Source organism: Halichoeres trimaculatus, unplaced genomic scaffold, assembly GCF_033239565.1.
Source record: "Halichoeres trimaculatus isolate MK-OKI-2021-1 unplaced genomic scaffold, fHalTri1.1 fHalTri1_scaffold_18, whole genome shotgun sequence".
Lineage (NCBI taxonomy): Eukaryota > Metazoa > Chordata > Actinopteri > Labriformes > Labridae > Halichoeres > Halichoeres trimaculatus.
In genome coordinates, this window is record NW_027437196.1 from 2,689,365 (window position 1) to 2,706,602 (window position 17,238).

At 37.0% G+C, this 17,238-nt stretch overlaps 1 protein-coding gene across 1 annotated transcript in view; it reads right to left on the reverse strand.

The window, feature by feature from the left end:
* LOC141807220 (cadherin-12-like) overlaps positions 1–17,238 on the reverse strand; it is a 216,578-nt gene that overhangs the window by 79,138 nt on the left and 120,202 nt on the right. Inside the window, exon 3 of the mRNA XM_074693046.1 lies at positions 8,480–8,774. Within this exon, the coding sequence (XP_074549147.1) occupies positions 8,480–8,774 (295 nt within the window). The remainder of the gene's footprint in view (positions 1–8,479; positions 8,775–17,238) is intronic.

A 17,238-nucleotide genomic window follows, 5' to 3' on the forward strand; every position in this document is an offset into this window, starting at 1 on the left:
TGTAACGCCAGATACATGAAAGTGACACCTGCTAATTGCTCAGAGACACATGCTAATCTGTCAGCGATGCCTGCCAATCTCACAGTGACACCTACTTATTGCTCAGTGACACCTACCAATCTGTCTGTGGCACTTGCCCATCACTCAGTGACACCTACCAATTGCAGTGACTCCTGCCAAATGAACTTGACACCTACCAATATCTCAGTGACACCTACCAATCTGTCAGTGACACTTGCTAATCACAAGCTGACACTTGCCAGTTGCACAGTGACTAGGTATGTCCCTATATTACATTTTCACTTCCGATACAATACCGATACTGCAGCATTGAGTATTGGCCGATATTAATCCGATATGATATCAGCATTGAACATGCATACTTTTATTACTTATTTTGTAGTATGTCTGTCATGTTAGAAAAGGCTTGATTAAGTGATATTATTCAAACAAAGAACAGTAATCAGCAGCAGTCGATATGAGGAAAAACTGACCCATTCATTATCAACCAATGGGTGACAGAAACTGCTTATATTGGAGATTTTAGATGCATTCCGATACGATACCAATACTTGTTTTTTTTGCTGATATCGGACCGATATCCGATATCAATATCCGACTGGGACACCTCTAACGGTGACACTTGCAAATTCATCAGTTACATTGCCAATGGCTCAGCAACACCAGCCTGTGAAACACCAGAGTCCCTGAACCAGTGGCAGGTAACACTGAGGAATGGTAGGTGTCACTGAGTCATAGGCAGATGGCACTGAGGGATCAACGCCATACTGGTAGCTGCTTTCAGATCTTGGCCCTACATGAATTTTCAGATTTATTTACATATTACTATTTGAATGAAATTCAGGTATCATTTTTGTCTTAGATAACTTGATGTATAGTGGGTTTTTCTGGACTCGTCAGGTGAGCATGGCTTACATTACATCTAATAAGACTTTGTTTTTTGTACTTAAGTAAAACAAAAAGAACTTGCTTGAATTTGAGTTTTTGCAGCAGTTCAGAATCAGAATCAGAATCAGAATCATTTATTAATGGCCACACAACAGAGTTGGTGGAATTTGTCTTCGGTACAGCACTTCATGCTCGACATTCTCCAGTTTCAGTCACTTTGCAGGAACAGCAGAACTTTACAGACACATTGCATTGCAACACATTACAGACATACACACATAAATACTGTTACAGTTAGTCACGTGACTGATTTAATGTCCGTATGGCTATGGGGAAAAAACTGTTTTTAAACCTGTCTGACTTTGATTGCAATGACCTGTAACACCTGTAGTGTTGGATCTGAGGTGATTTTTATTGCTCGCTGTGTGATGCGTCTTCGATACAGTGTGTCTATGGATGGAGTGGCCAGTGATTTCGGATGATTTATGAATTATTTGCTGTAGCTTTGTGCGTGATTGACTGTCCAAGTTCCCATACCAGACCGTTATTCCTTTTTCCAAAGTAGACCTGCTGAACAGCTAAACCTGCCATTTTATTATAAACTATCCTTGGGTTTTGGAGCACCCCAACTTAAGGAAAACTCTCATAATCTTATTCCAGCTTTGAGAATTTGTCAAATGCAGTGGCGTTTTCTCCCGGAGGCCAAGGGAAGCCATGCTTCCTCTCTTTTTTTAGACTGTAGCTGTGATTTAATGAAAATATTCCTTTTTAACAGTTTCGATACTTCTTCTGTGTTTTGTCACGTCATCTCTTCCTTGTTCCTCTCCTCTAGTTATTGAGCATTTTACAAAGTGTAAAACAGCGCCCTCCTAAATGTTCTGTGTCGAATGTGTGGTGAAAATACGATACTGCATGCTGTTGTCCGCAAGGAAGCCAAGCAGAGTTGGCATCCCTTGGTGAAAAAAAACAAGAATGATTAACCAATCAGATGAGGCCGTGGTCATGACACTGCTCATCTGTGATTGACCAAGACTGTGTCAAGGGAAGCCACCCCGTCTTTGGGCGGTTGAATTAATTAATACGATGTTTAAGCTAAGTCAAGAGGACAATGAACGTGTGTGAATGAGTGAGTGAGGGTGGGAGAGCTAAAGGGCGTGTGTCGGTGTTCAAAGTAAGTAAAACGAGCGCTCTCTGGGCACTCTAACAGGTCCGTTACATGAAATAGCGATCCTTACTGCAACATAGCCTTTTATGTACCCAACTCCCTAAAAAAAAATACAGATAACAGGCTTTGTCTCACTTGGCTTCCTCAAAAAAAATCTCCATGCCACGCCGCTGGTCAAATGTAGGGTTGTCCCAATTTTTTGGGACCCCAAAATATGGTTCCAAAGATGGATTCCTTATTTAGCTGATTGACAGCAATCACCTTGAGGGTCTTCAATTAAAAAAAAGTCCAAAACAGATAAACAATTTCCTGTTTGCATGGTTTGATGTCAAATTTAGCCTCTTCTACTGTTCATACTTCTACTTTTATGGATGAAATTTTTAAATTTTGGATGGTATTTTGGGACCCTTATTTTGGAAACCACCGGTCTGATGTAAGACCAACGGTTCAAACTGAATAGGATCATTGCTCGTCTCTGTTCTGCATTCATTCAATGGATAAAAAAGACAACCCATCCGTGCGTATCACATGTGACATACGTCTAAAGACGGGGAGACTTTTAGTGATTGTGATGTGACTGACAGACGGGAATAACTGGTACAACATGGATTAAAGCAGATGAGTCAACATTTCCAGAGCAGCAAGTCATTTCCCATTCCACTGAATTACACATCTGAGCAAAAGTGACGTCAGGAACGTCAAGTGCAGTCTATATTCTCCATCTACGATGATTCAGCTGGAGATTGACTGCAGAAAATGACATGTTGAGCTTAGAAATGTGAGGTTAAATTCTCCAATAGAGAGCTACTTTTTTAGTTTCCACTGAAAGTACACATCAGAGCCTGAACTTCCCCCACGTTAACGTCATTAAAGGAGTGAAATAGACACCTGGATCTGTTCCCCCTGCCAGGCTAAGTTTAAGAGCCGGCTGTCTTATAAAACTGCAGCAGGTCCAGCTTTAAACAGACACTGACCGGAGGTTCGGCATTGACATCTTGCTTTCTGCTAAGCCCAGAGTGAAGGAGTTGCTGTTTATTAAACAGGCTTTGCAGCCACAGCAGATGGTAACAATGGCATTAAAACATGAGGTGACACAGATTAGTGTCTCAATCCTTTCTAACAAAGCCAAACATGCCTGATTAAACCAGCCAGGGAGGATTTCATCGTGTCAGACACAAATATATAACCGATGAGATAAAGACGTTAACAGCTTTTTTCCTGCAGCTTAAGGAGAGGACAGACGCAGCTCCAGGAGCTCAGACACGGTGAAAGTTGAAAAGCTCTTAAGCGTGGCTGACACCTACGTGTTTCAAGGCAGCCTCGGTCCCCAGGTGTGAGACAATAAACACCACGGGTAAATTCTGTTCATGCAATTATGGAAACGCAGGTGTGTGATTAGGAACTGGGTAGAAGAGATGGCTTCAAAGGTCGGCGCTGAGGAACGCGTGACAAAAATACAGATGCACCAATTTTTTCTTCTGCAAAATGTGGATTCAGAAAGTTTAAACCTAAAGTATGGAAGCCTGTTTCTGCCAGTTTAAAAAAATAAAAAAATAAACAAAAATGTGATGATAAAGTGAAAATTATGATAAATAAAACCATAGTTATGTGATAAAAAGTCTAAATTCTGAGATAAGGGGTCAAAATTGTGAGATAAACAGTCAAAACTATCAGATAAAAAGTCATAATTATGAGATAAGGAGTCAAAATGATAAGACAAAGTCTAAAATAATAGGATTGAAAAAAGTCATGATAGACAGATGAAGTCATAATTATATCAAAAGTCAAAATTAAAAACAGTCATAACCACGGGATCGAAAAAGGAATTTATGAGATAAAAAGTCAAAAATATGAGAGCTCATAACTTAACATAAAACTTAAAATGAGGTGATAAACATGATTATGAGATAAATAGGATACATTTAAAGATAAAAGTCAAAATTATGGTGGAAAAAAAGTTGAAAAACGAGATAAAAGGTTGAAAAAATGAGATAAAAAATCAAAATAATGACATAAAGTTGTGAGATAAAAGGCAAAAACTATAAGATAAACAGTCAAAATGATGAGATAAAACAAGACCTCTGAGATTAGACTTAAAATGAGATGACATGTCATAATTCTGAGAGACAGGTTACACTGTGAGATAAAAAGTCAAAATTATGAGATAAAAAGTTGAAAAATGAGAAAAAAAGTAGAAAATGAGATGGAAAAAAAAATTAAACTTTCAGGTAGAGTCAAAATTATTAGACACTGAGGTCTTATATTATGAAATAGAAAAGTCATAATTGTGAGATAGAGTCATGATTATGATATTAGAAATCAAAATTATAAAAAAAACATCATAGTCATGGGATTAAAAAATTGAGATTATGAGATAAAATCTTAATTTGGACATAAGATTAAAAATGAGATGACAAGCCATAATTATGACATAAAAATTTGAAAAATGAGACAAAAAGTTAGAAAATGAGATAAAAATTTGAAAAATGAGAAAAAAAGTTAGAAAATTAAACTATCAGGTAGAGTCAAAATTATGAGACACTGAAGTCTTAAATTATGAAATAGAAAAGTCATAATTGTGAGATAAAGTCATAATTATGATATTAGAAATCAAAATAAAAAAAAAATCATAGTCACAGGATTAAAAATTGAGATTATAAGATAAAATCTTAATTTGGACATAAGATTAAAAATGAGATGACATGCTGTAATTATGACATAAAAATTTGAAAAATGAGAAAAAAAGTTAGACAATGAGATAAAAAGTTGAAAAATTAAGATAAAAGTCAAAATTATGAGATAAAAAGTTGAAAAATGAGAAAAAAAGTTGAAAAATATAAGATAAACAATCGAAATTAAGAGATAAAAAATTTAAACTATTACATAAAAGTGAAAATTATTAGACACTGAAGTCTTAAATTATGAAATAAAAAAATTCATAATTGTGAGATAAACTCATAATAATGACATTAGAAATCAAAATATTAAAATAAACTCACAATCATTGGATCAAAAATTGAGATTATGAGATAAAATCTTATTTTTGACATAAGATTAAAAATGAGATGACAAGTCATAATTATGAGATAAAAAAGGTTATTTTATGAGATTAAAAGTCAAATAAACGAGATAAAAAGTTGAAATTTTGAGATCAAAATTCATAATGAGATTAGCAATAATTATAATATATTGAGTAATTTTGAGGTTAAAAGTCAAAATTGCGCGATCCATGTTCCCCTGCCTGCGTTGTAGTCCCTGCAACACCTCACTTAATTTTGTCTTTTTATCTCAAAATAATGTCTTTATTATCTCACAGTTTTCAACTTTTAAACTCCTAACTTCAACATTAATCTCATATTAAGGAATTACAATCTCATAATTCTGACTTTTATCTCATAATTGTGACTTAGTATCTCACATTTATTTCTAAATAATCTTTTTTTTTTTTCATTTCACTTTCTAAACTGGCAGAAATGGGCTTCCATATGTTAATCAATGTGCATCACAGACAGATGTTGTAACGACACATACAGACTCAGAGATGGACGGATGCGTCGGTCTGATTGGGGAAGGACTTCTGTGGATTTACAAGCCGAAGCCTGATGTTTACAATCGTCTCTAAATTATGCAGAGATAAGCTAATTGCAAACAACACTAAGAGGGTCTCCAGATTATTGCCATGAGTGATTTTATAATGTTTAGCCCAAGATTAGTCTTCATTACCAATCATCACTGCATATTTATGTTGGGGCTTTCGCTCTTTGAGTTTGTGTTTTGCTTTTTGCGAACAGAGAAACACCCACGGGGGGATTCTAACCAAAGACAAGAGGGATGTAACAGTTAATGAACCCATTGATCACCCCAGTCTGCTGCTATAAATATTGATAAAGACTTTAAAGTGTTTGATGTTCAGACAATGCTCCCAGTAAAAACATAATGAATACATTTTTTTGTGGTTTGAACTGCAATAAGCGGAAGTCAAGATCGTTTTCAAACCCACAGCGGATTCATTTGAGCTTTATGGTGTGTCACAGTTTTGTGACCCCCTTTTGTTGGAGCACATTTCAGCTGCAGGATTCCCCTTGATTTGCAGAGCTGAGCTTCTACTTTCCAGTAAAATAAAAGAGGGGTGAGAGTTTTCTGCATTGCTTGGGGTCAAACCGTACAACCTAAAGTCTCTCATGAATTCAAACCAATCTGTTTAATGATTTTTTTTAACATTTCTAACACAGAAATCTTCGTCTAACGTGGTGGAGTATATCATTTGTGCTGCTTCTCACTGCAAACATTATTCCTTTTTTTACCCACTATGTTCTCCTGTGATGGTAATTTACACGTCTCTGTAGGGTTTTTTTTTCATTGACAGTATCTTAATGGGGTTTAGCAGCTCTGAGTTGCTGTTCAGGTGAAAATTGATCTCTATTTTTACACTCCCTCTCAAACACAAGAAGTCAACACATGCTAAATCCTTCATACCTTTGATTAAGCTCAGATAATCTGGGGATGAAGGAGTGATCTTGAACTCAGGGAAGTTTCTATCTGTGATGTTACAGTTAGATGAATAAACTGGTCTAAACACGGCATCATTCAAACATATTATGAGTCATTTTTGTGATTGGAGCTCTTAAAAGGAATACAGTTGGCGATAGTTTAAATCAGTGGTTCACAAATGGGGGTACTATTTACTATTTTTGGCTCCTATGTTTGTCTGGAGATCCTACATGTAACCATGGCTGCTTTGTTTACATGTGAAATCAGTTGTTAGCAGCCTGTAGCATGTCAATGCTAACTGGTGCAAGGCCGGATGTTTCTCCACAAGGTGAGGAGGAGGAGGTGAGGACGACGTGCTGGTTCTCAGGTGTGAGCTAAGAAGTGACAACATGGACCTGTCCTTCCATCCATCGTTATTGGGAACGTAAGATCTATCTCCAATAAGATGGACGAGCTAGCTGTGCTAACCCAGCAACAGAGGGAATACCAGAGGGCAGAGTAGCATCATGCTATTCACAGACATGGCTAACAGAGCTAACACCAGACACCAACGCCACATTGGAAGAGCTTCCCCTGCTGTGAGCAGACAGGATCCAGGAGACAGAGACTGAACAGACTGCTGAAGAAGCTCAGTCCTGGACCCTGTGGAGGTGGAGGCTGGCTGACTGGACAATGATGGACAAGCTGTCAGCATCTATTTTCTTATGGAGCTTTTTGCACTTTCTATACACTTTCTTACTTTTGTTTTCTTGATCGCTGCTGTGACCTCCTCCTGAATTTCCCCTCAGGGATAGATAAAGTATTTTCTATTCTATTCTATTCATCTTCAGCTTTTTTTTTTTTTGATGTTTTTTAGCAAATCGATTTATTTTATTATTTTTTTTTTATAATTATTTTTATTAATTATTTATTTTATTTTATTTTATTTTATTTTTTATCTAATTTAATTTTTAATTTATTTTACTTATTTATTTAGTTTTTTTTGCGCGGGGGGGGGGGGGGGGGGGGGGCAGAACAAGATTAGGGCCACTGGGGGGAAAAAAGATTATTATTATTATTATTATTATTATTATTATTATTATTATTATTATTATTATTATTATTATAATTATTATTTTACAATCAAAATTCTTAGATAAAGTCAGATTTCTGCCTTTTTTTTCTTTTTGATGATGCTCATTCTGCTAATATTAGCCACACTTACCAACACCTTATTGTATGTTTTTTGACCATTCTTATTAATAAGTAACCCTACAGTCTGGAAATATCAATAGTTTGGGGAAACACACATTTATTTTGGTGAGGAGTTTTTGACAGAGCTCTTCATCTTGACCTGTAAACAGAGACTGTATCTCACAACGCAAACAGGCCTCATTTGGCTTAAGTAACAATTCTGATCCATTCATCTTAATTAGGGAGAATTCACTTCCTGTCAGTTATCCAACAAATCCACTTGATGTATTCTGTGGGGTTTCCACGCCTTGTATTCTGCTTTTGTAGTCACGCTGGATGCGTTCTTGTTAGACTTCAAAGTGCGTCTGATCCTACATTTAACAGTTACTGTAAACAGAGATGATTTAGAGCGCTCACCGAGGCTCCAGAGAGTGCTGAGTTAGGAGTTTTTGAGGGCCTTCGTTGCCATTTACATCAAGAAAAGCCATTCTTCTGGGGAATTACAGAGCTGTGAAATATACTCAGGGCACACCGAGAATAGCTGGTTTGCTGAAATGTCAAAACCTCTTCAGGGGGAGCAGTTCGGCCCCCCGGGGTGCACCTGTGATACTCCTGGAACTTTACTTTTGTGTGCTGTAGTTCAAGCGTAGCAAACAAAGCCGTCAGAGCGAAGACTTTGTGTCAATTAAGGAGAGTGGTGACGTTTGTCTTCAGGGGGAGTCTCTTCAGATTGACACCTACCTACTGGTGACATCTCAGGGACGCTGGCTGTGTACGGCCCCTCCAGGAACTTTGGCTCGTTGTCGTTGATGTCTTGGACCTTGATTACGAATTCCGACTCCGGTTCCAGGGGCCTGTTGGTGTCGAGGTCCACCGCCTGGGCGCGCAGGGTGTAGTAAGGCTTCTCCTCCCTGTCAAGACTCCTTAAGGCATGGATGTCCCCCGTCGTTTGGTCGATTGTGAAAATGGAGCCGGCCCCGTCCCCCGAGAGAGTGTACTTCACCGCACTGTCCCCCTTATCGAGGTCAGTGTGCAGCTGGAAGACAAAAGAGGGGGAAAGACAGGTTGAGTGCAAACATTGGCACGGATAATGATTCATTGAAAGCGCTGGGGAAGAGCTGTCAAAGAACACTACTTCACAAAGACAGTCAGGGAAACTGACTGCACATCAAAGAGCAGATTCATGTCCCTGCAAAGATCTGCAAAACACTAAGTCATGAGAAAAGAAAATGATAGTAGTTTCAGAGCATTTCACGGATTAATGAGGCTAAATCTCTCATAAATAATGCATTATCTCTGTGCAATTACATCGCAGTGATAACTCCTCGCCATCACAGACTTATTCCCACTCAAGCATGACTCAGAAATCCTCTCTTATGAGAAATACATCAGACTGGAGGTAAATATTCCTCTTCCACAAGAGCAATTTCGAATGTTTTGGCCCTGATAGCGGAGGTCCATGACCAGATCTGCAAAACATCACAGCTCGCAGCAGAGAACATCTGTGTTAATATAGATCCAGAGCCACGGCGGCTCTCTTTGTACAAGACAAACACATTCTGAAACTTATTGACACAGTGGTATTTCCCTCCCTCGGGAGAGTAGTCATACAGTCGCAGGCTTTTTAAATATTTAAGGGCCATAACCAGACCAGGATATGGGTTTTGCTTTCTTATCAATGCTATGGAATATAGATATTAAAGCACTGAGACATTTTCTGAGGCTGGCTCCGTCTAAATCTACATTTTATGACACCCTTTGGGCCATTTCCGGGCATTCCTAAAACAGAATGGGGACGATATTGTTTGGGTTGTTTTCAGATGGGACCTCATGCCTTCAAACTGTACCAGGAAAAGGAAATAAAACAGGTTTAGAAACCATCAGTGTCCTCTTATCAGAGTCTGATTCATCAGCCCAGTGTTTTAAGATTCATGATTCATGCTGAATGCCAACCTTAGCGCTGCAGCGAGAGACCTGCGTGCCCCTTATTGTTATTGTCTCTGAAGCTTGTGCTGAACTTTGGTCGACTGTGGTTATGTGGAAATGTGCTGCACGAATAAACTTGGACTGTACTCAAAAAGATCAAACTCACTGAAACTATTCTGCACAAGTCAGAAATCTTCCTCAGGCACTCTGAGGGGAAAGAACTGGACAAACATAAAATAACCCTGCTGCAGAGTCAGTGCCTGATCGAGGCTGGATTCATAGACTCACCATCCAACGCAAATCTGGAACCAATGTTTACAGATTTCCAAACCGTGACCTTGATATTTTCCTTCCATTATCAAAATGTCACTGATGTTGCTCAACCGTAACCATACATTAACGGCTTTATGAACCACGGACGTTATCTTTCACCAACCTCAACCTGAGCGCGACTGCAATGACACATCTAATGACCAAACCAAGAGTCCTCAACCTGCTGCTCTTTGACCTGTGCAGTGGCTCCTTATAGCTTTAAAAAATATTACTGAAATAAAGAATTTTTATTTTTCATTCAGAGGGTATTGATGACTAAAGACACTGACACTAAATCTTCATCCCATCTGTCAATAAAGCCTGCCACCGCTCTACTTCACCTCCTACAACATCAACAGCCCACCAACTTTCCATGCACCTGTGGCTAACCTCAAGTTTTACAGCCCTGGGAAGATAACTACATCTACAAAAAGACTAATCTGGAAGAAAATACTGATTTTAATTCTGTGTGGATGGATTCATTTAACTGACAACATGTCAGCTTCATATAAATGATTGATATGTGGCAAAACATTAGCGAACAACCCAAAAAATTGAGATATATTGTCAATTTATGTGATGAAATACAAGAATCCTTTCAAAGCAATTACAATTTTAGCATTTAATTAAAAATCAAAGTTTTTTTTTTTTTTTTAACATCCCAAACAGGTTTGAAATTGTAAACCTTGCATAATAATCGATTTTTAGTTTCCAAAATTTGTCATTATTTCTCTTAATGAAAAATAAAAAATTTGCAAATTTACCAAAAAAATGTCATGTTGACTTTTTTTTAATTTATCCTTTTTTTTTTGCAATTTTTTTTTTTTGCAATTTTTTTTTTTTTTTGCAATTTCTATCTTTTGCAACTTTCTACAATTTTAATTTTATTATTTTAAAACTTTTTGGATTTTTTTTTAAAAATGTCCCTTTTTTATTTTTTCAATTTTTTAAAACAGAATTTTAATATTTCAAATTTCAATTTTATTCATTTTTCCCCCCAAATTTCATTCTTTTCTTTTTTTTTTAATTCTTTTTCAAATTTTGTTTTTATTTAATTTTTAATCTTTTGGAATTTTTGGAAGTGTATGACAAATAAAAACAGGGACATTTAAACAATTTCATAAATTCAAAATACTTTTGGTCCCAATAAATACTCACTTGATTTTAACTATGTAAATAATTTCATACACTGTAAAGTCTTAATTGTGAAGATAAAATAGATTTTGTGGCTCCTGACTCTAATCCAGGTGAGCTGAGGCAAAATGGCTCCTATAAAAATAGAAAGGCTGCAGACCCCTGGACTAGACAGTCCCTTTCTTGTTAAATTACACTGAGAAGTGTGGGTGGTCTTTTGCATGAAGCAAATTTTCCATGTGAGTCTTTGTCATACTTGTAGCATTTAGCTCAAACTTTAAGGTTCGTACAAATAAAGCATGACACTGTACTTTTTGCACCCATGGTTAGTAAAAGCAATTATGGCTGCGAATAATAAGCTGGATGTGCGCACTTTGAAATGACTGTTGCACCGAGGCATTTCAGATGCATATGAGTAAAGCACAGAAAAACTGAGCTAGGTTTGTCCAAAAATATTAAAAAAAGGTTCCTATTTAACAAAATAAGAGACAAAGACACATGAAAGTTAATGTTCTTATGTTTCATATTGTTCAGGCTTTAATTCATCCTGTAAAATGTGTTGTTTATGTTCCATCACAGTGCTTTTCCCTTCAATAAACCTCCAAAATCATATTCCCTTTTTGTGTTTGTCTTCAATTTAAACTGTTTACTCTCATATATAACACACAGTGAATAGGAAATAACTCAGATACTGAAAGTTCAAAGTGTTCCAGAAAAATGTGCCAAAGCGCTCACTCATTAGACTTTTTTTAACCTTTGTTTAGTAAAAATAACCACAAACCAAACATTTTGAGGCTCAGGTGTGACTTGGTGCTAAAACATGTCATGGAAATGTAATAAAATATGAAATGCAGGTTGTGTTTTCCTCATGATTAAAAAAATAAGTAAATGAAAATATAGAATGAAGATTACATTGTCTTCATTTTGCTTTTGTGCTCAGCAGAGCAAGAAGTGACTTCAAGCAGCTTGGAGAGCTGCACACACAGTTAAATTATAACTATCTTTATTAAAGAAGCATTTAATGGTCAACAAACTACTAGAAAACAGTTATCACTTGAGTTGCTCTTTGGTTTTCTTTTCCTTGATTTCTGGGTTTGGGTTACTTTAGATTTACGTCATCTGGAGTTTTTTTTGTACTTTTTGTTGCGTTTATTCTCAGTGTTTTATTGTTTCCAGTTTACCTTGTTCCTCTAGAGTCTTGAATATTCTTGTTGGGTGTTTTCCCTGTTTCCTGTTGTTTTTGTTGCTCCCTGTGTTTGGTTGGTTCAGTCCTCCTTGTGTTTCCCTCCTGGCTGATTGCTCCTCATGTGTTTCACCTGTGTCTTGTTTCACACCTGTGCTGATTAGCCCCTGGCCTACAAAGCCTCTGTGTGTCTGGAGCTCTTTGTCAGTTCATTGTTTGCTGCCGCCTGATGCTGTAGCGTCTCTTTTGGGGTCTTCATCTCCAGTGTTTCCTCTTGTGACCTTTCTCTAGAGTCTGGATTTCTTATCATTTTGGACACTGAGTTTTGAGTTGAATCTGAGACTGGGTTCTCAATCATCTTGTGTTTCAATGCTCCACAAACACAGATACGTTGTGCAAAACTACATGTGTCAAATGCCAAACACATTGATGAAAACAGGTGTTTTAAAGCAGATTTTCTTTCTGTCGTTCCAGCCCTGGATGGGTTAAGGGTGCACCAACAGTAACAGCTGTATCACATGGCGTACCCCACAAACAGCTGATACAAACAGCTTGATCACAGACGTATCAAACTAAGAGAAATAAGATGAGATTTCTGGACAGAAGAAGAAGAAGAAGGGTGGACGCAGCCGGAGCCTCCGTCCCCTTGGAAACACAGCTATCTTAAGGTTACGGTGTCAGGCCGCCCACAGGGGACAGGTCAGACTAATTTGGGATGAATAACCTCACCCCGTGGCGCTGCTACACGCAGGACTCGCCGAACAAACGCCATGCTCTGCGCCTGAACTTTTAAAGGACTAAGGTTGACGTCTCCAAGTGTGTCTGATGTCAACCTGGAAAACAGAGTCCTGAGGAGTCTGGACCGAGACGGCGCTGACCCAGCTGCCTCACCTGAGGGGGGACTTCAAAAGGTAGGAAACGACTCCTTTGCTTCTGTTTCTGAGGTGCTCGGGGGGCCGCCGTGCCTTTTCCTGTTCTTATCTTGTTGCTGTTTGGTGGAGGCCCACTGTGCCATTCATGATTCAGCTGTTGGCTGTGCTGTGCAGGGTTTGTGGTTGTGTAGTCTGGCTTTTAACCCTTTACTAACTGGATAGAATAGAAATGATGTTTGGCTTCTGCATGGAGCATTTCCCTCTTTTCTTTTTCTTTTCTTCTCCTTGGCTGATGTTTTATGGTCTCATCTTATGCGCTGCAGTGTGTTTTACTATGTAAATGTTGTTTTCTTTACATCTGAAAAATCCAACCTGACACCTTGTGGATGTTTTCAAACCTGACTTCAAAAAGCTACGACACCCTCCTTTGTTCCTTTCTTTGCTGCGTGACTTTTGTCCCGTTACGACAGCTCCGCTTGCACTTCCAGGAAACTGCCTCATGCTGTGTCCTGCGCTGACAGTGTTTTCTCTTTAATTGTCATAACTGCTCCAAGTGACGAAACTGTGGCAACTCCAAACCCTGCATCTGTATGTGTCTGAGCTGGTTGAGTTTGAGGCCTGTGAAGCGTCTCCGTTTCAGAGCTTGTTAGCTTGAGAAAGAATCGCTTTTATCACATCAGCGGTTGAAGTTTTGTTGAGCCAACAGCTGATAGCGGCGTGGTGTGTTCATGGCGGGACGTTAATCTGTTTCTGAGTGTTGCTGCATGTGTGTTTGCATGTGTTGACATCCTGTTTTCTGTTATCACGCTCTGCTCTGTGCTCTTTGTGTCTCCTTTTGGCTGCTGTATGCTTTTGCTTTCTTTGGCCGCCGTGCTTCTCTTTTCTCTTTTCACTCCGCTGCCTTTTGTCTGTGAATTGTTTGCTGGTTTCAGATCTTGTTTTGCAATGTATAAGAGTGTGATGTGATTTCTTTTTGTCACTGCACTAAGCATCTTTTGTTGCATGATGTGGTAACAGGCGTTATCATACACACCACATATTCAAAAAAAAATATTTTGGTTGCAGAACAATGAAGTTCCTGACTGGATGGCAGATTTGACACAGAGGATATGGCTGACTTCAAAAGGCTGGATGTCATCTGTGCCTTTCTTTTCTCTGCTGCATGGCTGCTGGGCCATTATAATTGTGCTGGTTGCAGTTCCAATGAGTTTCCATGGAGCGTATTAAAGCGTGTGTGTGTATCATGTGTGCTGGCAAAAGGTTGCTTTTTGTGGATGACTCATTTTGCATCTTGTTACAGACATCACAAAAAACCCCCCATCATTTATCATTGTGAAATATGGATTTGTTTTATTTTATTGCTGCTTTGGTTTGGGCTGCATGCCTCAGCGTATCTCCTTTTTATGCTCTGTGTATCTCCAGCAGTGTTTTTGGCAGTGTTTGATTTTTCGTTTATCTGGTTTTGTTGGGAAACAGTTATTGACTGAACAGTCTTCTGCAATATAAACTGGGCAGAGAGCCCCTTTCTTAATTAAAGTACCCCTCTCAGAAAATGGAGAAGTACTTATTTCAGGACAAAAGATCATAGTTATAATTCATTCTGGGATTGTGTGGACAGATGTTTCAGGCGCGTCTGGAGGTGAAGCTGAAGAAAAATAGAAAAATAGAAAAGGGGGTGCACATTTCCTTTCAGTAAACGGTTTTGTACTTTTTTTTTTCTTATGAAAATAGTTTTATTTTTTCTCCTTTTGTATATTTCTTAACATCTCTTGATAAAAATATTATTATTAATATTATTATTAATATTATAATCATTATTATTATTATTATTATTATTATTATTATTATTATTATTAATAATAATAATGATAATAATAATAATAACAAAAAATATAATATTATCATGAATACTATTGTTACTATTATTATGATCATTATTATCAGTAGCAGTGGTATTAATAAATACAATAATAAATAAGATGTTCAGAAATATATTTTATTTTTTATTTATTTTTTATTTCAATATAATAATAATAATAATAATAATAATAATAATAATAATAATAATAATAATAATAATAATAATAATTATTATTATTATTATTTTTATTTATTTTTTATTTTTTATTTTTTTAATTTATTTTTGCATTTTCGCACTTGTCTTTGACAAGAACATTTCCCCTTTGGCGGATCAATTTAGAACAATCTAATCAAATGTTATCTAATCTCGCAATTTAATCTAATTCAATATAATATAATACAATATAATATAATATAATATAATAAAATTCAATGTAATATAATATAGTGTGATAAAATATAATATAATATAATATAATGTAATATAATGTATTATTATATATATATATATATATATATATATATATATATATATATATATATATATATATATATATAAAATAATATATAGAATTGCTGTTGAATTGCTGAGCCCTAACCTTGACTCTAACCGCAGCAATCCAATGTATAACCCCTTATGACATCATCAGCTGAATCGTTTCCATGGTAATGTGGAGAAGAGCTAAACTCTTGGTGTTTAACCTCTGTTCTGAACCCTAACTCCTTGTGACATCATCAGCTGTGTGGTTGGTTCCATGGTGACGGGTCTTTACATTCATTTAAATGGACCAAAACTTTTGCAAAAAGCTGATTATCTTAAAAAGTAGAAGGGTTAGGGATATGAAAAGTACACGCACAGTTTGCCTGAGGATCCTGAACATTTCTAAATGTGAATGGTGAAAATCTGTGATAATTTGTTGAAGGAGTAACAAGTCAAAAAACATACAAAGGAATAAGAAGTTAGGGTCAAAGGATTTCTATATTTTACCAGTACTACAAATAAAAGCAGCAAATGAGTTTTTAAGAGTCCTGTCTAAAACTTTTTAAACTATTACTGATGCAAAATGTTGTTCTATAAGCCGCTGGTCGAAAAAAAAGAAGCAATTACTAAAGAGATGCATTTCCATGAGCCAGAATATCTTATTTTTGACCTTTCGGCTGTCAGCACTGCGCTTTATTTCGGAGTGTTGTTGCCCTCAGGTACTCCCCTGAAAGTTCTGTTTCTAAGTTTTTCACTCAATGCAGAGGCATGTTTTTAGGATAGAAGTGACATTACATTTCTATTTCCATTCCATCCCTTCTTTCTGTCATGCTATATGTGATTCCTTAGTTTTCTCCGGCTGCTGTGACATTCTGGTTTCACAGACGGCCGTGCTGCTCCAATCTGTCTGGGCCTTTTGTGTTTGGACTAAATCACTGTTGACGGTCTCAAATCTTGTTACGTAATGTTTGAGTAAATGACGTGGCGTCTTTTTATCACACAAAACATCCTCTTGGAGCATGATTTGATCCTCTGGCGGATCATGTTTTGAAAGCACAGGCTGTTGTTATGTTTGCAAACTCGCATGAATCTATTTTCATATTTGTTTCTTTAAACTCTGGAGATGAGACAGAGAAATAAAAGAGCAGAAAACAAAAAGAGACAAGGACGAGGATAGAAACCAGACCTCACATTTTAATCATACCTCTGACTGATTAGTTTAACCTTGGTGTTCATACATTTTACTATGAGGATGAATGCTGCAACAAAGAGTAAAACAAACAGAGGTGGCTCCTAACACCTGCTGTTTTGCTCTGCTTTATTAAAGTAAACCTTTGTTCTCTTTCATCAGACGATGCATTTATTTTTGTACCACCTCTTGGTGACATCTATGTCAATATCTCCTTCAATAAATGAACAAAAAGTATAGAAAAAATACATTTATTCCAAAAAGAAAAGGATGATTTGCATGAACTGTATTTGTGAACTGCGACACCTCACGCCTGTAATATATTTATTTTTTAAATGGTAACAAGTCTTGGTTGGAGATTAAAAAAAATCGCACAGGACTGAATTTTTATTTCAATGGTCAGAAGTTGTTATACCTCTAATCTCAGTCTGAGCTGCAGGTAGGTGCTTTGTAAAAAAAAAAAAAAAAAATCACTCCTACACAATCTGCAAAAATGTACACAAGCTTATCAGATAGGTCCGTAGGGTGATGTTCACAATTAAC